Here is a 20,772-nt window from a genome sequence, read left to right on the forward strand (position 1 = left end):
TTTTTAAGAGCTAGGGATGTGTGAGATTCATGATCTTTAAGTATTTACTGATACTGATCCTAAATCCTCGTGTTCCCGATTCTAGTTGTGCCACTGTAGGCAATCATTTAAATGCAGTTTGTTTCATTTGTTACAAAGTTTAACAAATTACTTTCACTGGTTAAAGAGTTTCAGAGCAACAACAAAAATATTAAAATTTCCACCCAAATACTGAATAATGACTATACTATTTTGTTTAAGTCATGTCTGGTTCCGTAGCGAATATACGCTTGCATTAATGAACTCGTTGTACCCTTGTTTTAAATGTTTAAAATTTTGGTGATCAAGTTACTTGGATCTTTTAATCATTTTTGCTGTTTGTCACACTGTTCATATTTTGCAAAATATATACAGTGGGGCCAAAAAGTATTTAGTCAGCCACTGATTGTGCAAGTTCTCCTACTTAGAAAGATGAGAGAGGTCTGTAATTTTCATCATAGGTACACTTCAACTATGAGAGACAAAATGAGAGAAAAAAATCCAGGAAATCACATTGTCGGATTTTTAAAGAATTTATTTGTAAATTATGGTGGAAAATAAGTATTTGGTCACCCACAAACAAGCAAGATTTCTGGCTCTCACAGACCTGTAACTTATTCTTTAAGAAGCTCTTCTGTCCTCCACTCGTTACCTGTATTGATGGCACCTGTTTGATCTCGTTATCTGTATAAAAGACACCTGTCCACAGCCTCAAACAGTCAGACTCCAAACTCAACCATGGCCAAGACCAAAGAGCTGTCGAAGGACACCAGGAAGAAAATTGTAGACCTGCACCAGGCTGGGAAGAGTGAATCTACAATAGGCAAGCAGGTTGGTGTGAATAAATCAACTGTGGGAGCAATTGTAAGAAAATGGAAGACATAGAAGACCATTGATAATTTCCCTCGATCTGGGGCCCCACGCAAGATCTCGTTCCGTGGGGTCAAAATGATCATGAGAACGGTGAGCAAAAATCCCAGAACTACACGGAGGGACCTGATGAATGACCTGCAGAGAGCTGGGACCAAAGTAACAAAGGCTACCATCAGTAACACACTACGCCGAGAGGGACTCATCCTGCAGTGCCAGGCGTGTCCCCCTGCTTAAGCCAGTACATGTCCAGGCCCGTCTGAAGTTTTCCAGAGAGCAGCATATGGATGATCCAGAAGAGGATTGGGAGAATATCATGTGGTCAGATGAAACCAAAATGGAACTTTTTGGTAAAAACTCAACTTGTCGTGTTTGGAGGAAGAAGAATGCTGAGTTGCATCCCAAGAACACCATACCTACTGTGAAGCATGGGGGTGGAAACATCATGCTTTGGGGCTGTTTTTCTACAAAGGGGACAGGACGACTGATCCGTGTTAAGGGAAGAATGAACGGGGCCATGTATCGTGAGATTTTAAGCCAAAACATCCTTCCATCAGTGAGAGCATTGAAGATGGAACGTGGCTGGGTCTTCCAGCATGACAATGATCCCAAACACACCGCTCGGGCAACGAAGGAGTGGCTCCGTAAAAAGCATTTCAAGGTCCTGGAGTGGCCTAGCCAGTCTCCAGACCTCAACCCCATAGAAAATTTGTGGAGGGAGTTGAAAGTCTGTGTTGCCCAGCGACAGCCCCAAAACATCACTGCTCTAGATGAGATCTGCATGGAGGAATGGGCCAAAATACCAGCTACAGTGTGTGCAAACCTGGGGAAGACTTACAGGAAACGTTTGACCTCTGTCATTGCCAACAAAGGTTATGTTACAAAGTATTGAGTTGAACTTTTGTTATTGACCAAATACTTATTTTCCACCATAATTTACAAATAAATTCTTTAAAAATCCTACAATGTGATTTCCTGGATTTTTTTTTTTCTCATTTTGTCTCTCATAGTTGAAGTGTACCTATGATGAAAATTACAGACCTCTCTCCTCTTTCTAAGTAGGAGAACTTGCACAATCAGTGGCTGATACTTTTTGGCCCCACTGTATATGCTGTATTTCCAGTGTGTTAAATTGTAATGCAAGTGCAAGTTTTCATTCTGTGAAACACTGAGGAAGTTCATTCACTGTTTAGTGTATTCTCTTATTTTTATTTATAAAACTCAAGGTTAGATGAAAAAGAAGTACACAGTTATAATGCAGGGCAATGCATAATAAACACAATGTGACAATTGAACAGGAACAGTATAACATCATTTACTCTTGCACTATGACCCTTCCACCACAGCAAGAAAGTGCAATATCCCTCTGAGTTTAGTTTAACTCGATCTCGCACACGCAAAAGAACGAAAAAGTTGATCCGAGCCGCATTTAAGAAAAATGCTCGTTTATGACTCAGCCATTATCCCATCCATCTGGTCCATCTTGTATTTACTTACGAGTGCTTTGTAACATTACATTTGATAGATTAGTCTTCATGTGTTTTAGCCCATTTTATTTTCATTTCTCTATGTTGTTTTGTTAACTGGGTCATTGTTTTCAATAACAATTGCTTTTTGCACTGCTTGTCTTTTGATTTTACCAAGCTTTAAGTTTAAGCTTTAAATTGTGTTCCGCACATTTCTTCTGACCACATTCACTATTCTGCAGAAACTTATGAGGTGCGGACAAAAAGTTCTGTGACAGTTACAATAAAAACAAAAAAGAATATTCATAGAAGATGCCTTTAATCAACTTTAAAGTAATGTCCATCAGAAACAACACACTTTTGACAATGTACAGCATTTGAAAACTGTTGTAAAAGTTTTTTGTTGGGCATTGCCTTCAGAGTTGCCATCACATGGGTATAAAATCTCTTGAGGCGTCTGCAAATCTTGACCCCTTGATGAAACAAAATGTCAGCAGGTGCTTTCATCAGCATTTTGTGCATCACAATTTTTCCCAATTTGAAATGAAATTTAATGTTCTGTCTTTGCTCTATTTCTGCTCTTTTCAACAGACTTTGTCTGTTTGTTGTCTGTGCACATGTAGGCCACCACAAGAAGGTGTCACTTCTAGACATGTCCCTTGATGTCCCTGCATGAACTTGTTTTATTCTAAATATGCAACTTTTCACTAACTTTTTGTCCATACCTTGTATTTATTGTGCAATGATCATGTTTAAATACTTTTTAATGTAATTTTTAGTGTTTGCGTTTCCAGATACAGCTTTTACTGTTTTCTTCTTTTCTTCTGATGTAGAAATATTTTGTTTTGCGTAATAATTGTGCATGTCGTCAACAACTGTGTGCAAACAAAAATGACTTGGTTTGCTAAACAGCAAGCAAATTTATGTGACTAATTTAGGACCAATTAGGGATTCATTTGTAGTAACTGCTAATTAATAAAATGATATATTGACATGTAGGCAAAATATAGGGATGCATAATAATTCTGAACACACTGTATTACTGCTTGATGATTTTGGAAAGATTTTAAATTAAGCACTTATCTGTGAAATGTAAAATACACTTTAATATAGGTGTTAAAAGATGCACCATTTTTTTTCCTTTGCAGACACCTTGGGAAGAATGGTGTGTCCACTAACAGTGTTTTGTTGGACAGGTGTCCACCTCCAAGGGTTCCACCTTCACCTTACCCTTCATTACCAAAGGACAAACTCAACCCCCCTACCCCCAGTATTTATGTAAGTAAATCATGTTCTTCACTATATTCATTGTTATGTTTTGTGTGTTGATGTTTAATGTTATTTTAGGGGCGCTAGAACCAAATTCAGCCACTAAATACAAAGTATGGCAGTTAGTTGTAAAAGTTGTCAAATCTTATTTAAAACTGATCTAGTGGTTAAAGCCATTATTGGCTCATAGTTATTGATAATTGAATGATCATACAAAACTTGTAAGCATGTGATAATGGGTGTCAAAGCAGAAATCTATATCTGATTAATAAAGGCCGCTGATTTTAAGCTTTACTATTGTTATATTTCTTACAGTTGGAGAGCAAAAGGGATGCTTTCTTCCCCCCTCTTCACCAGTTTTGCACTAACCCAGCCAATCCTGTTACAGTTATTCGAGGACTTGCTGGGGCACTTAAACTAGGTGAGTACTAAATGTGGTGAGTGTGAATGCTGTGTTAAGCTCATGTCAGATATGATTGCCATTTGTATACCTGCAGCTAATTATTGCCACTGACTGGAGCATTCAGTATCAACTGCTGAAACAAGTGAGCTGGGTAAAAGAGGGCTTAATTTCTTAAACTGCCAGTAATGCCTAGTTCACACGACACAATTTTTGCCCTGATTTTCGCTTGCCGACTGGCACTAGATTTGCCGGCTCGGGAGCAACTCGGCGTTTGCTCAGCGATCGAAATTCGACTCTCAATCGCTATGTGTGAACTGCTCAACAACTCGATCCGTGCGGCTCGCCAAGCACTTGCCGACCGACGAGAGATATCTAGCTTGCCAGATATCTGGATCTGAGTTGCCCAACTGGCAATGAGTGCAGTGTACAACAGCCAATGAGAACGCAAGATATGGGGTGAGGGGAAATGCAGGGGAGGAGTTGTAAACAAGTGGAACAGTGGCTTAATAGAGTTTATATCAGAACACATCAGCGCACACAGAAGTTTTACAGTATTTCTGACCTTATTGTTCTCTACAAAACACCAATGCTGCATTGCAAAAAATATTTAACCTCCAACTCACTATAGAACAATCCAAGCCAAATCCACTCAGATTTATTTATTTTTTCTCCTTGATTTTGGTTGGCAAGCAGGCACCAGTTTGTCAATTCTGTGCTAACCCCCTAACAGTTAAACACATTTTATTAGAATGCGCTACGGTTTCTACTATCAGAGACATTTTTTACAGCATCGAGAATATAAAAGTACAGTTTGAGAGGATTCCTCCAGTTAAAATTGTTAATTTTTTAGGAAGTCTAAATGTAAAACAATTGATATGAACATGTAATATTTTACAGTTAAAATACCTGTCCTTGCCATAAAATAGCCAATACGTTGCTGATATGGCAATAAACCCAAACAAACAAAAATCTCCTTGATTTTACACAAATTTTGATTGCTCGCTACTTGCTGACGTGCATTTTTGGACGTGTTATCATTAAACCCCTCATCACTTCTCGCGTTTGTTTTCGTGACAAAACGTAGTTTTGGAGACCAGAGAAGCTCGCCTGCGATTCCAGTTGGTGATGGATCGCCGATCAGTCGCATAGTGTGATACACACCGACCTGACGACTTGGAAAGTCGCGTAGTGTGAACTTGGCAGAAGGAGTAACGTTTTTGCTGCGGTTTTGTGCACAATCAGAGCATATGTAACAACAGCACCACCTGCAAGATAAAATTGTCATTACAGACAGCATTTCATAACACATAAGGAATACTGGAGAAGTTTAGCCAGGAGCATCTGTATTTGACTAATCAGTATGTTTTCTACACTTTTTTTTGTATATGCTTGTGTTGCAAACTTACAATTGATTATAACTGATGTTCCTAACATTTTAATAATATTTATCATTTCTGTTTTCGGCTTTCATAAATTTAAGTAAATCTGTTATTGCTTGTTTTTATCTTCCAGAAAGTTTGTTTTACATAACTTTTCATTTGCTTTTATTGATTTTTATTTGGTAGGGTTTGAACAAAAGGGGTGTTTTTGCTCATATGTTTTGTATATTTTCCTGTGTCTCTCAGACCTTGGCCTGTTCTCTACTAAGACATTGGTGGAGGCTAACCCAGATCACCTAGTGGAGGTGAGAACTCAGTTGTCTCAGCCCACTGATGAGAACTGGGACCTGACTGGCACCAGAAAGATGTGGCGCTGCGAGAGCAGCCGCTCTCATACCACCATCTCAAAGTATGCACAGTACCAGGCCTCCTCTTTCCAGGAATCTTTGCGAGTAAGTACCATCTTTAAGTACCAGTTTTAGTGCGGCTCAATCCAAGTAACAAGTGCAATTATCCGACTTGCAGAAATATCTGGTGGCAGCAGACTCTGAGGTTTCAGTTTGCACATTAAGGCACATAGTACACACTGATGGTCTCCATTACTGAACTCCAAAACATACACTGCTACTGACTCAAAAGCACAAGAAAATCTGGCTGTGATATGCTCAAAACCACATAAATAAGCCACAAGTATTTTTTAGGATTCTCCTCTGTGAAGCAATGAAACAAATCTGGATCTTTTCAGCCCTATGGATCAGTCATAGTCTTGAAGAGGAAGACTAAAGCACATGCCTACAGCAAAGCAAAGGTGGCTTGGTGATGCTCTGGCACTAAATCCTCTGGCACTGCAAACCAGCAGCATGTGTAGGACCTGATGAATTTAATCAAGTAGCAGGAAATCCTAGGAGGTAATAGCATGTCTTCCCTGAGGACGCTGAAGCTGTGACCGCTGAAGCTTATGACCTACTAACAGGACAGTGACTCCAGGCATACCTGTAAGTCCACCATGGTTTGGTTTCAGAACTTCTTAAAAAGATTCTGGAGCGGCCTGACTTGAGCCACATAGAAAATCTTTTAGAAAATCTTCAGAAACACCACCAGACTCTTCTGTCCGGCTTTGCATCATATTTGCAGGTCATAACAGCAGAAGGGTGTTCCACCAAGTACTAAAGATGCTTATCATGAAAGTGTTGAATGGTTCTGAGACTTCATTGGTCTGTGCCATTGGTGTTGAATTTGGAGAAACCACTTGTTATATTTGTTGTGTTGAGCTATTTATTTATTTACCAGTAGAGAATGTCCCAACATCCAATGTCCAATCTCTTTTGCTACTGTTGGATAGATGGGTACCTTTGAATGAATTTGTTTCTGCTTTGCAGTTAGTGATTTGTTGTAAAATTGTTATGAAACATCTTACACACATTTACCTCAGCTTTTTCAGACGAAAGACACATCTTTTTTTAGACATGTTCCTTTATAAGGAATTACTGCACATATTTTGCTTTGCTGTTATATAAGGACTATGTAAATCATTCCTTTTTACTGTAGTTTGATTTCTCTTAAATTTTTTAGGAGGAAAATGAAAAGAAAGGGCAGAAGGATTCAGACTTAGAATCAGCACCTGCAGAAAAGTAAGATGATTTAAGCTAATGGAAACAATTTGATATTATTTATTTTTTTCAAATTTTAAATACATGCAAACTTTACGTAACATTTACTTTGTTTCAGTGTGGTACGACAACGACGAGGTCCATTTAAGCACATTAAGTTTGGTACCAACATTGACTTGTCAGACGAGAAAAAGTAAGTTAATGTGATAGCTTTGATGCTAAAGTATGGCAGTCATCTCACAGTTTTCACTGATTCTTGAGATAAGGGACAAAATGAATTTTATTTCTTCAATTTAAAATAAAAATATTACATCAATTTGTAATTGATATATTTATAGACAAAGGTTTCAACTAATTTACTGTGAAAGGGAACAGGTTTTTCCTAATACAGTTTTTATCAAAATTGACTTTCATTTCATAACTTGATTAATGTCAACTCCGTCAGACACAAAAAAGTATGCTATTTTAATTTGATCAGTACTACATGAGTGTAAAGACCAAGTATCTAATTACGGTGTTCTGTAACAGAGTTAAGTAATAAAATTCAAATTCAAATTTCACACTAATTTGAAAAATCCCATTGTGAAATTCCTAAATTTTGTATATTTATTGTTAAGCATATACAATCAATGTTCTTAAGCAAAAAAGACACCATTGCATGTAGTTCTGCTGGAGTTTTAATATATAAACACAATAAACGGAACAAACTAACATATTTCTTTGAAAAAAAGACAAAAACCTTAATCTGCTGATGTTGACAAGCAACTGACGGTGTTGACAAGCAACTGACGGTGTTGACCAATAACTAATGGAGATGAAAACTTATCAGACTAGTTTTGACATGAAACCCTCAAGGAAAGTGGAAGAGAAACCACCCGATAGAACACCTTTTAACAGGATCTCCAGACAGACACTAAGAGACTAGGATATACCTGGCATCCAAAGAAAACTAATGACTGAGAACTCTGAATGTCTCTCTTTGGCATAAATTAATTGAACTGGAAAACTAACTAATCATTTTTTAAAAGCTAGTTAATTATAAGTTTCAAAATCAATCCAGTGGCTCTCCTTTCTCCATTTAGTAGGTCTCTGAAAAAAAAAAAATATGTCTCAGCAAAGTTTCTAGTTTAAATATTTTAATTTGATCTGTTGCAGAGGTGAGCATTACTATAAGCCACCCTGTAACAACAACATCTATAGCCTATGAAAAATGTATGAAGTATGAAGATTCAACTGTGGCAAATTCTGGCCGAAATGGCAGGCTTGAACTTCAGAGGCACACTGGCACTTCCAGAATTCTGAAAAATCAACATGTATGATGACCGTGTTCTCATTGCAGGTCTCAATTGTATTTCTGTATGCTTTTGCTTGATCGTGAACCAAACACATGTGTCGTGGTCTCACTTCTAAGTTTCTCCTCATATAGATGGAGCAGCTCAGAGAGATTCCCACTGTGCAAGTTCAGCTTCACATTGAAGTGGATCCCACTAGCTGTTTCGTCTTGAACTCTCTCCCATTGCTTCCATTCAACAGTGATTTCACCTTTCTCTGGTGCCAGAATAGTGTGTTTGTTTAAGCACCTTAAACAGGTGCGAAGAAGGCAGGCTTCACTTGCTGAAGAGCAACAAATTAACTGAAAACTGTCTTCTAGTTTGGTGGACTTCACAACACCTGATGACCTTAGAACCTGAAGCATTAAGTAAGCATTTTCATGATACTGACACAGACATGTCTTTCTATCAGATGACTGGTGCTGTAACATAGAAGGGACATAGAGCACAGAACGAAGAGTAACTGAGTTTCACGGTTGGGTTCCTGTTGATGAACTCACGGTGGAGGTTGATCATGGAGTCAGTCAGAATCATTCGCTGGTGCTTAATCTTGTTTCTTGTGATAGTATCAGTTTTATCTGTTGTTACAAAGAACTCCTGAACAGTTTGGCTGATAGCCTGGAGAAATGGTGCTTTTTTGCACCATTTTTTTTCATCAACAGGAACCGTGAAACTCAGTTACTCTTCCTTCTGTGCTCTATGTCCCTTCTATGTTACAGCACCAGTCATCTGATAGAAAGACATGTCTGTGTCAGTATCATGAAAATGCTTACTTAATGCTTCAGGTTCTAAGGTCATCAGGTGTTGTGAAGTCCACCAAACTAGAAGACAGTTTTCAGTTAGTTTGTTGCTCTTCAGCAAGTGAAGCCTGCCTTCTTCGCACCTGTTTATGGTGCTTAAACAAACACACTTCTGGCACCAGAGAAAGGTGAAATCACTGTTGAACCCTCAATTTGGATGAAAGCGTCTGCTAAATGCTGAAAATGTAAATGAAATGTAAACTGTCATATATCATTGTCATCCATTACATATGAGTTATTTGGAGCAATTAAACGTCAACTCCGTCAGACATAAGACCTGATGGAGTTGATGTCTGACGGAGTTGACAAAATGAAATATTTTTCCATTTTAAATGTGTTTTGTACACTGGTGCCATTTTGGTTTTACTTCAATTCCTAGATGCCTCCATAATCTAAACTAAAATAATTTAGTTTATTCTACAGTTCTTAGCTAAGATTATCATAGTGTTAAGATGGTGTTGACATGATAAAGCTGTGACTGCAGTGGTATCAACATTTTTAGTTTAAAATATCAGAAAATTGAAAACTTACCAGACCACAATCTCTACTGTTACATCCACTAAGAACAGGTAGTGGAAAGAGGGCCTCAGGGTCATAGCTGACCATGACCTTACCTGATTTATTCTGAATTATAAAAACATCTTACGAAGTTGACTGAAAGTGTGGACACAACTTTAATAGGCAATTATTAATGGAAAATATAATATAAAGTTTACTTTATGCGTTATGTGATATCTTATTAAATCATTCCTTTCATTTGATATATATATTTATGCATTTTTATCATTTTTAATCACTTTTTTTTTGGCAGTTTGACATTGACCTCATGCTGAGGACAGGTGAAGTTACATGTACTTTCCAAGTACAGAGCCTACATTTTAACAAATTGTAATAAAATTATTTAAAAATATATCAAATTAATTTAATGCGCATACACAGATCCTTCATATTAAACTTTTAAAGGATTTTTATTATTTATAATTTCTTCATTTTTAACACCAAGAAGACTTTTCGATGTAGGACATGTTTTGTCCCTTATCTCAAGAATCAGTGTTAAATATTTAATGCTTAACCTAGGTGTTGGTATTATACCCTTCTATAAATCTATAAATCGAGCTTTACTTTTTTGTTGTCTAGTTAGTTACTGTCACTGAAAGACCAACTCGTGTTCAAGATGTCTACAGCAGTGCTCCTCTTACACCTTAATGTGTATACTACATGAGAACCACTGTAGGCTAGTATATGTTGACTTAATATGAGTCTCTGCTCAGTACTAGTCCCAACCACAAGCTCTAAACCAGGATTTGGCAGTAAACACTTTTGGCTTTTGTAGTAGATAATTATAGCAAGCTAATGCACATGCCATTTGTAGCTAACTTTTGATTTATTCTGGCCTGTCTGGTGCAGGTGGAAGCTGCAGCTGGCTGAGTTAAGTAAGCTGCCTGCGTTTGCTCGTGTGGTTTCAGCAGGAAACCTGCTTACTCACGTTGGTCACATCATTCTGGGCATGAATACTGTCCAGCTTTACATGAAGGTCCCAGGCAGCAGGACTCCAGGTCTGTGATACACACACACACACACACACACACACACACACACAAGCCTTTCCAATCTACCTATAATACATGACATTTAAAGTTTTTTATGTTTAGTGGCATTACATTATAAACTTAATGCTATTGTTTTCAAACGAGCATTAATTGGATTGTGTGTTTAATGCCATTACTCAATTTATTTCGTTTAGGTCATCAGGAAAACAACAATTTCTGTTCTGTGAATATAAACATTGGCCCAGGAGACTGTGAGTGGTTTGCTGTACCTGAGACATACTGGGGTGTTATGAATGATTTCTGTGAGAGGTAAGCCCATCTGGTGTTTTATACGTTTGGTCACATACGTTTGTACCCCTGTCCCCTATTTATCAAACGAAATAGACCTCACAGGACTCCCAGTGACTTGGTGTGTGTGTGTGTGTGTGTGTGTACGCTCAACTAGTAGGATTTTCTTTAATCCAGTTAAAAAACTGGTGGGTGACCTGAAGAGGGCTGTGCACAAGAGATGCCCCTGCAAGCTGACATTCGGAAAAGTGATCGCCAAGTCAAGATGTGCCTTGCTCATAGATGCCTACCCAAAAAGACCTGTTGATTTTATGACAGAATTTAAACAAAGTATTAGTTTGAGGGTGTGAAAAGATGCAGTCGACTACTGCACACGTGTTGCAGAGGCGTGTGTTAGTCACAGATCTCCTCGGCCAGTAGTGGAGGTCAGCAGCAAAAGAGAAGAAGCAAAATGCAATCGGGTACTTGTACATGACTAGATTGGGAGGAAAACTGGGGAAAATGCAAAAAAAAAAGTGATATATAATTATGATGCAATACCTTTTACTTTTTGTGTGACGTTTTCAGAACTCATGGATAATTGCTTTGTAATTATTGAAATAATTAAATTAATGTCCCATTTTGCAACCTCATAAATTTATGTTTAGTACAGAAAATCTTGCCAATCTAATCTATTGAAGAATTTATAAATAGTTTAATAAATAAGTGGCTCTGTGGGTAGTACTGTCGCTTCACAGCAAGAAGGTCCTGGGTTTGATTCTCAGGTGGAGCGATCCGGGTCTTTTCTATGTGGAGTTTGCATGTTCTCCCCATGTCTGTGTGGGTTTCCTCCGGGAGCTACGGTTTCCTCCCAAAGTCCAAGTGAGCTGAATTGGAGATACAAAATTGTCTATGTGTTTGACATTAAAGACTTAAACTGATGAATCTTGTGTAACGAGTAACTACCTGTCCTGTCATGAATGTAACCAAAGTGTGTAAAACATGACATTAAAATCCTAATAAATAAATCTGCATATAAAATCGACTATGCATACTACCTGATACCTGCAACCTGGAAATGCAAAAATGCCTAAAATGAATATTTAGTGCATTAAATGTGCTGTCTTGTATGTAAAAAAATATTGTAGAACAATGTAATGTATGCTTTGTACTTGGTTAATTTTAAATCAAAGAAAAGCACAAAAAACCTCCTGTCACTAACCTATATGTAAATATAACCAACCACATGTGGGGAAACATAATTATTTTACTGATTTTTATGCAAATTATACAATCCTACACTATATGCATATTAAGTCTACTGATTGTATTATACCTGCAGGAATAACATCAATTTTTTGATGGGTTCATGGTGGCCTAACCTGGAAGACTTGTATGAAGCTAATGTGCCTGTGTACCGCTTCATCCAGAGACCAGGAGACATGGTTTGGCTTAACACGGGTACAGTACACTGGGTGCAGGCTATCGGCTGGTGCAATAATGTAGCCTGGAACGTAGGACCTCTCACAGGTAACTACAAATTATAGTTGTTGTACTGGAATAATTGTATTGTATACTGGAATTTCATAATACTGGAAAGATTCCTGTGTATTGGTTATAATATCATTTTATCTACTTGGAGTGCAGGAAGCTGCTTCAGTATACTACAGTGAACTGTGATTATTAAATGCCACTGTGTAACTTTTCCAGGATTTTCCTAAATACTTTACAACCCATTTTAAAACACAACACACTGGTTAAATGCTTATTTATCTTTAATGTTCAGTAAACTATTAAATGGGAACTAAATGCTGAGAAAACGTAAGCAAATGAGGTTGGACTCTCATGCCCTATGTTTTCTCTGTTGGGTGTACCAGGCCATACTGGGCGGCTCGGTGGGTAGCACTTGCCTCACAGCTAAAAGGTCCTGGGTTCAATACCTAGGTGGGGTGGTCTGGGTCCTTTCTATGTGGAGTTTGCATGTGTTCTCTGTGTCTGTGTGGGTTTCCTCTGGGAGCTCTGGTTTCTCCCCACAGTCCAATGATCCAAAGACATGCAAGTGAGGTGAATTGGAGATACAAAATTGTCCATGACTGTGTTTACTCCATTAAACTTGTAAACTGATGAATCTTATGTAATGAGTAACTACCATTTCTGTTATGAATGTAACCAAAGTGTGTAAAACATGATGCTAAAATCCTAAATAAATATACCTGGCCATACTTGATTTTAAGAAAAATGCTAGTCACACTCTCACACTGGCAGCTGAGCTGCAATCTCAACCCCATGTTGCACTTTTAGGAAATAAATGGCTGTTTGTCACTGATCAGTGTAAATGCAGGATTAGCACCATAACTATTAATGTCTTGTCACTAATATTAGAATCCACATAATGCATCACAAATACAGTGCCTTGCAAAAGTATTCAGCCCCCTTGAACTTTTCAACCTTTTGCCACATTTCAGGCTTCAAACATAACGATATGAAATTGTAATTTTTTGTGAAGAATCAGCAACAAGTGGGACACAATCGTGAAGTAGAACGAAATTTATTGGATATTTTAAACTTTTTTTAGAAATAAAAAACTAAAAAGTGGGGCATGCAATATTATTCAGCCCCTTTACTTTCAGTGCAGCAAACTCACTCCAGAAGTTCAGTGAGGATCTCTGAATGATCCAATGTTGACCTAAATGACTGATGGTGATAAATAGAATCCACCTGTGTGTAATCAAGTCTCCGTATAAATGCACCTGCTCTGTGACAGTCTCAGAGTTCTGTTTAAAGCGCAGCGAGCATCATGAAGACCAAGGAACACACCAGGCAGGTCCGAGATACTGTTGTGGAGAAGTTTAAAGCCGGATTTGGATACAAAAAGATTTCCCAAGCTTTAAACATCTCAAGGAGCACTGTGCAAGCGATCATATTGAAATGGAAGGAGTATCAGACCACTGCAAATCTACCAAGACCCGGCCGTCCCTCTAAACTTTCAGCTCAAACAAGGAGAAGACTGATCAGAGATGCAGCCAAGAGGCCCATGATCACTCTGAATGAACTGCAGAGATCTACAGCTGAGGTGGGAGACTCTGTCCATAGGACACAATCAGTCGTACACTGCACAAATCTGGCCTTTATGGAAGAGTGGCAAGAAGAAAGCCATTTCTCAAAGATATCTATAAAAAGTCACCTGGGAGACACACCAAACATGTGGAAGAAGGTGCTCTGGTCAGATGAAACCAAAATCGAACTTTTTGGCCACAATGCAAAACATTATGTTTGGCGTAAAAGCAACACAGCTCATCACCCTGAACACACCATCCCCACTGTCAAACATGGTGGTGGCAGCATCATGGTTTGGGCCTGCTTTTCTTCAGCAGGGACAGGGAAGATGGTTAAAATTGATGGGAAGATGGATGGAGCCAAATACAGGACCATTCTGGAAGAAAACCTGTTGCAGTCTGCAAAAGACCTGAGACTGGAACGGAGATTTATCTTCCAACAAGACAATGATCCAAAACATAAAGCAAAATCTACAATGGAATGGTTCACAAATAAACGTATCCAGGTGTTAGAATGGCCAAGTCAAAGTCCAGACCTGAATCCCATCGAGAATCTGTGGAAAGAGCTGAAAACTGCTGTTCACAAACGCTCTCCATCCAACCTCAGAGCTCGAGCTGTTTTGCAAGGAAGAATGGGCAAAAATTTCTGTCTCTCGATGTGCAAAACTGATAGAGACATACCCCAAGCGACTTGCAGCTGTAATCGCAGCAAAAGGTGGCGCTACAAAGTATTAACGCAAGGGGGCTGAATAATATTGCACGCCCCACTTTTCAGTTTTTTATTTCTAAAAAAAGTTTAAAATATCCAATAAATTTCGTTCCACTTCACGATTGTGTCCCACTTGTTGTTGATTCTTCACAAAAAATTACAATTTCATATCGTTATGTTTGAAGCCTGAAATGTGGCAAAAGGTTGAAAAGTTCAAGGGGGCTGAATACTTTTGCAAGGCACTGTATATCTAATCTCTTTGATTATACAAGAGGGAAATTATATTTTGCAAAATCAAATGTTGGTTTTCTAAAACCCATGTTTCATCCCCTCCTCCTAGCACATCAGTACAAGTTGGCAGTAGAGCGTTATGAGTGGAACAAACTCCAAAGTGTCAAATCCATTGTTCCTATGATTCACCTCTCATGGAACCTGGCCAGAAACATCAAAGTATCAGACCACAAGCTCTTCGAGATGATCAAGTGAGTCAGCATGACACATGAATCTTGAGTCAAGAAGATGTCCATGGTGTAACAGCTGTGATGATCATTCCATTATAATGAGTTAGTTTCTTAGGCAGACTTTCTGGTGAAATTAAGCTATTAAGAGTGTAAACCTACATGAGGAAAAGTCATATTGCACTGATTATGCTTAATATATTTTTCTGTAAAAGGTATTGCTTGCTGAGAACACTGAAACAGTGCCAAATGCTCAGGAAGGCTCTAATATCTGCCGGCAAGGAGCTGGTGTGGCATGAAAGGACCAAGGACGAGCCAGCACACTACTGCAGCATCTGTGAGGTACATGGGTGCTTGGTCTACTGTGTTGGTTCCAGCCTTTCCATCTCTGAGACACCTTACTTCCCATATTTAAAAAAGTCAGGTTTCGTAATAGAACATAACACATGTAACAAATTCCTTTTTGTTAGCAGCATTTTCATGAATAGGCTAAAACTAAAAAAAATCGCTCCCACGGTTTATTTTGCTTTTTTTTTTTTATTCAGTGCTAGTTCGATTTTCATGGCATAGTATAATTTGTATAACAGTTTAGGTAAAAAATTTTTACACCAAAAAGAAGACATACCAGATACAAAAAATGATTGTGTGCAATTAAGCTTGAATTCCACAATTATGTGCAAAATCTGATGATCTATTTTATCCCAGTATGACTTCTTCTTCCTCTTCTTTACCTGAACCCTTATGTTACTAACATACATTATACATTTAATTTTGACTGGTTTTAAACTCATTTGTCACAACATCCTGGAATAGCACATAGGTTTTATTTAGAGCCATACCTGAGGATACTTTTGTAGAAACAGACCCAATTGTCGATGCCTCCTCTAAATGTATTGGCTTTTTCTGGAGTCACAGTTTTTTTTTCTTTTTGCCTTAGCTTAGCTGTCCAAGTTAAACACTTAAAAAAATAAAACGGAACGCTTTCTTGGTAGTTTAGCTTGTGTTCAGAAAAAGGAAAATTGTGCTTACTATCTCAAATAAACCCTATTATACCCACACCCTGAAGGTGTCTTGATAGAATGCTGCTTTTGTTTTGTTTTACTAATAGTACAGGGGCATTAAATGTCTTTAAAGGAAATACTTGATTAGAAAAATGTAATCTTTCCAATCAAGAAAATTAAACTCATGTAACAGTAGTTACATTAAAGACATTTTTCCACAATGCTGCAAAGATTTTTTATGCCAGCAATGACTTTGCGACAGTACGAAGAAAAACATTGCAAGTAATACTTAAACAAGACAATCCAGTGGAGAGTTTAAAAAACTTGTTTATAATTTTATGAATTCAGTCAGATTGACAAAATGTTTTAAGAATGGCTTACCACTCTAAACATATTTATTCAGTGGTAGCCAGGTGTTTGTTCCTCCTTACTGATAAACTGGGTAGACAGTTCTGCAAAGAAAATGATTTTAGTAATTAAAAAAGTAATTAATTTAGAAATTTCATACATGCGCTCACATGTGCTAACATACAATAGCTAGAAGTTTAACTGGTAACAAAATAAATATATACTGCCCAATAAAACCTTGTACGTATAGGTCACAACAGAAAAAATTGAAAGATACTAAAGACCAAAAAAAGCTACAGATTAAATGGTGCAATATAAAGTACATTGTGCATTGTTAAAATAATAGTAAAAATAGTAAAAAATAGTACCATGTGCTAGATTAATTATCTTTATTAAAACGGAGTTCGTGGAGCCTCCCACTAAAAGCATTTAGCTGTTTAAGAAGTGGCTTTAAAGAAATAGCTCGAAGTATTTTACAATGCAAATATACATTTTGATGCACTTTTGAATCCAAATCTAATTAACAACTGTCCTTTACATTTTTGGGTTATAGCAACAAAACTGTCGAACCACAAAAGCGCTCTAAATAATTAAAACGTTTCTACTGTGATAGAGCTGATGTCTTAAAACCCTCCTATAAACTTCAACCGGGGAATTATTTCTTCTAACAATTCTGTTCCAATGTTCTTAATGCACTACCAGAGACTTGTTACATTAATTTTAAGCCTTATTAAAGCAGATTCAGTGGTATAAAGAGGCCAAACACCTTTTAATACACTTAGATGTACTATGAATGGTTGTATATCTTCCTTTTTGAATTTCATGGTTCTCGTTGCAGGTTGAAGTCTTTGATCTGTTATTTGTCACCAATGAGAGCAACTCGCGGAAGACATATGTTGTACATTGTCAGGACTGTGCCCGGCGAGGCAGTCCCAACCTTGACAACTTTGTGGTTTTGGAGCAGTATAAGATTGATGACCTGATGCTGGTCTATGACCAGTTCACATTAGTGAGTCATGACTCTTTCATTTGTTCATATATTGTGCCAGGTCTCTTAAAGTTAATTACCATTAGTCATTTTAGGTATTTATTTGACTTGCTCGTGTCTCTACAGGCCTCACCCCTGCCTTCCTCTGCATCTTGACAATAACATTACCAGTCCTGAGGATAAAACCCTGGAACACATTATTACCCTGATATTCAGGAACTGTGACCTATTTCCACACCACTGGTTTCTGTAGCAAATCCCACAAGGCTGCTAGTTTTAAGCTGTTTGTCTATGCAACCCTGCCAAGAATAGAGTGCACCCTACTGGACTGGAGTGGGCACCTCTCTAATCTACACTTGGTACTGTTTTGACTTGTGCAACCCCATGCCTTTGAGGAAAAAAGGCAAATTATTAACAATGGACTAATCAGTAAAATGTGCTTGAGCTTATATTACAGCCTACAAAATATCTGAAACTACTGAAGTGTGTCTTTACAATTTAATCTTTTTTTTCTATTTGTTAGAATTTTCTCTCTTTTTACTTTTAGCTGTTTTTTTTTATCCAAGTCTTTGTGGGCAACGAAACTAAAGAGAATTATAATGTGAAGGGTAATTAATTTTTAATTGTTTGTATGTTTGTCCTTTTAAAAATAGCAAGAAAACAAGTCACAAAAATGGGTTGCACATAGCTGAAATGAACTTTTGTGATTTTTCTAATCTTGTAAATGTACACTATTTATAAATTCATATTTATTGTTTGAAAATATTTGTTGATGGAATGCTGTTAAGATTTTATGGCATTAAATTTTATGGAGCAAGATGTATTTTTTAAAACATGTTTATTTCTCATAATTTGTGGTGTTTGGTTAGAATTAAATACACAACCTGAAGAGTACAGCAGCACATAAAATAGGCTGTCCTGCAATCACTTTTTAGTTCCAGACAGCCTTTGGACACAACAGCATAATAACTGTTCATCAGGTGCTAAATGGATTAGGCTTCCATGGCCAAGCAAGATCAACAACAGCACGCCAAACTTTGGTGGAGTTGGTTAAAGCATGATCTGCGGTGGTTTGGGCCTGATCTCTAAGTTCCAGTAAGGGGAAAATCTAAATGCTACAGCATGCAATGGCTGTGGTCCACACAGATCATCATTATGCCTTAATCTATCTACACTGTACATCCTCTGTAGTGATGTCTCTTAAGGGCTCACTCTAAAGGGGGCGTAATAAAACAACTGGCAATTGAAATGCACTTTTTAATGTCATGTTTCGTAATGACCACTGGATGTCGCTGTTTGTTTTTAATCTGTAATTTGTACAGTGTTAAAACTCTGCAAATACTCTTGGGAGTGTAAAGTACGAAGTGTACATCATCTGGTCAAGAATGACCAATGTAAAAGAGCTCTCTGAAGTAACAGTTTCCCCACTACCCTTTATAGACATTGGTTCATTATAGAACAATTATAGAAAATTGTTTGCATCTTTTTGGGGAAAGCTCTTTTTGGCTTAATATTTTAGCATAATAATGCCCTTATATAACCCTAAAAATATTTGCCCAATTTGTTGTGGAAGAACTTTAAAGCCCTTCACAACACTAACGTACTTACTACATTTATTTATTTATATATTCTTTATAGATGTAGTACTTACTACATTTATTTGTTTATATATATATATACAGTATATACAGTACAGTATATGTATATATATATATATATATTAGGGCTGTCGAAGTTAACGCGATAATAACGCATTAACGCAATCTCAATTTAACGCGATTATAAAAATTAGTGCCGTTAACGCAAATTCTAGTTCATGTTGAGACTTGACTGGTAGAACAAACGTTTTAATGTCGGACTTGCCACCGTTTTTTATTTGCGGTTTGTTAACATAATGTTACCGAGCGTGGTAGTGTTGTAGTAATGCACTTGCATAATAAAGAAGCTGCCAGTCCTCCATTCACGTAACGCTAGGACGGACACTTAAAAATCCTCCTTTTGGAGTGAACTGGTTTCATTTTTGATCAATATTATTTACCATTGGCTCAGGTACATGTCGAAACAAATGCTTTGTATTTCATTGGTTTAACAGCCTCATTTGACTCCTTATAGAGCTACCACTGGCCAATCGGAGAAGGTCCGCCCTCTAAATGCTAATCTGTGATTGGGTGGTTGAATTTCGCCCGCCCTCTCTGTTTTGTAAACACCGCGCTACCTGAGTCAATCACTCAGCTCTCATGATCAGGAACGCGGTGAAAATGCCAAAAAGTAAACTTTTGAGGCAGCGATGAACGGACCTAAATATGAAAAGACACAACATTTAGTGAGTAAAACAGTCATTTGCTATATAATTCTTGCTTAAATTGGTCAAAAACTGTTATATGGGTTCTGGATTCATTCTGTGTGTTGCAGTAGCATGTCCCCCTGTTCCTAATAAGATGTCCGGCTTTTTGGGGTGTAATGTCCTCCTTTTTGTTACTATGAATCTGGCCACCCTAGTCTAAACACACTCAGTTCATGTAGAAACGTCCATTAAACCACTGGATAGTATTACTGCCTAGTATGTGAGTGAATAAAACTCCCTTACAGTTTTCTCTTGTCCCAGCAGTTTTTAACATTAGTACATTTAGCATAAAATGTGTTCACCATTGTAATTGTAACATTTCACTTAAAAATCCTTGTTTTCTATAACATTTACACAGATTTTTTTAAATGCGATTAATCGCGATTAACTATATGAAATTCTGAGATTAATCGCGATTAAAAATTTTAATCGTTTAACAGCCCTAATATATATGTAGATTTACTGTCTTCTGAAAATAACTCAACACACAGCCATTAATGTCTAAATGGATGGCAACATAAGTGAGTACACCCCACAGTGAACATGTCCAAATTGTGCCCAAAGTGTCAATATTTTGTGTGACCACCATTATTATCCAGCACTGCCTTAACCCTCCTGGGCATGGAATTTACCAGAGCTGCACAGGTTGCTACTGGAATCCTCTTCCACTCCTCCATGATGACATCACGGAGCTGGTGGATGTTAGACACCTTGAACTCCTCCACCTTCCACTTGAGGATGCGCCACAGGTGCTCAATTGGGTTTAGTCCATCACCTTTACCTTCAGCTTCCTCAGCAAGGCAGTTGTCATCTTAGAGGTTGTGTTTGGGGTCGTTATCCTGTTGGAAAACTGCCATGAGGCCCAGTTTTCGAAGGGAAAGGATCATGCTCTGTTTCAGAATGTC

General features: G+C 37.7%; 1 protein-coding gene across 3 annotated transcripts in view; it reads left to right on the top strand.

The window, feature by feature from the left end:
- The window catches only part of kdm6a (lysine (K)-specific demethylase 6A), a 49,055-nt gene extending 30,699 nt beyond the window's left edge, over positions 1 to 18,356 (top strand). For all 3 annotated transcript variants that reach the window (XM_063006547.1, XM_063006548.1, XM_063006549.1), the window contains 12 exons: positions 3,503 to 3,632; positions 3,939 to 4,044; positions 5,652 to 5,857; positions 6,978 to 7,036; positions 7,134 to 7,208; positions 10,554 to 10,702; positions 10,891 to 11,005; positions 12,306 to 12,493; positions 15,069 to 15,210; positions 15,402 to 15,528; positions 17,374 to 17,544; positions 17,650 to 18,356. In XM_063006547.1, coding sequence (XP_062862617.1) covers positions 3,503 to 3,632; positions 3,939 to 4,044; positions 5,652 to 5,857; positions 6,978 to 7,036; positions 7,134 to 7,208; positions 10,554 to 10,702; positions 10,891 to 11,005; positions 12,306 to 12,493; positions 15,069 to 15,210; positions 15,402 to 15,528; positions 17,374 to 17,544; positions 17,650 to 17,679 — 1,498 coding nt within the window. In that variant the 3' untranslated portion in view covers positions 17,680 to 18,356. The remainder of the gene's footprint in view (positions 1 to 3,502; positions 3,633 to 3,938; positions 4,045 to 5,651; positions 5,858 to 6,977; positions 7,037 to 7,133; positions 7,209 to 10,553; positions 10,703 to 10,890; positions 11,006 to 12,305; positions 12,494 to 15,068; positions 15,211 to 15,401; positions 15,529 to 17,373; positions 17,545 to 17,649) is intronic.
- Positions 18,357 to 20,772: the final 2,416 nt, after the last annotated feature.

This window comes from Trichomycterus rosablanca, chromosome 12 (genome assembly GCF_030014385.1).
Source record: "Trichomycterus rosablanca isolate fTriRos1 chromosome 12, fTriRos1.hap1, whole genome shotgun sequence".
Lineage (NCBI taxonomy): Eukaryota > Metazoa > Chordata > Actinopteri > Siluriformes > Trichomycteridae > Trichomycterus > Trichomycterus rosablanca.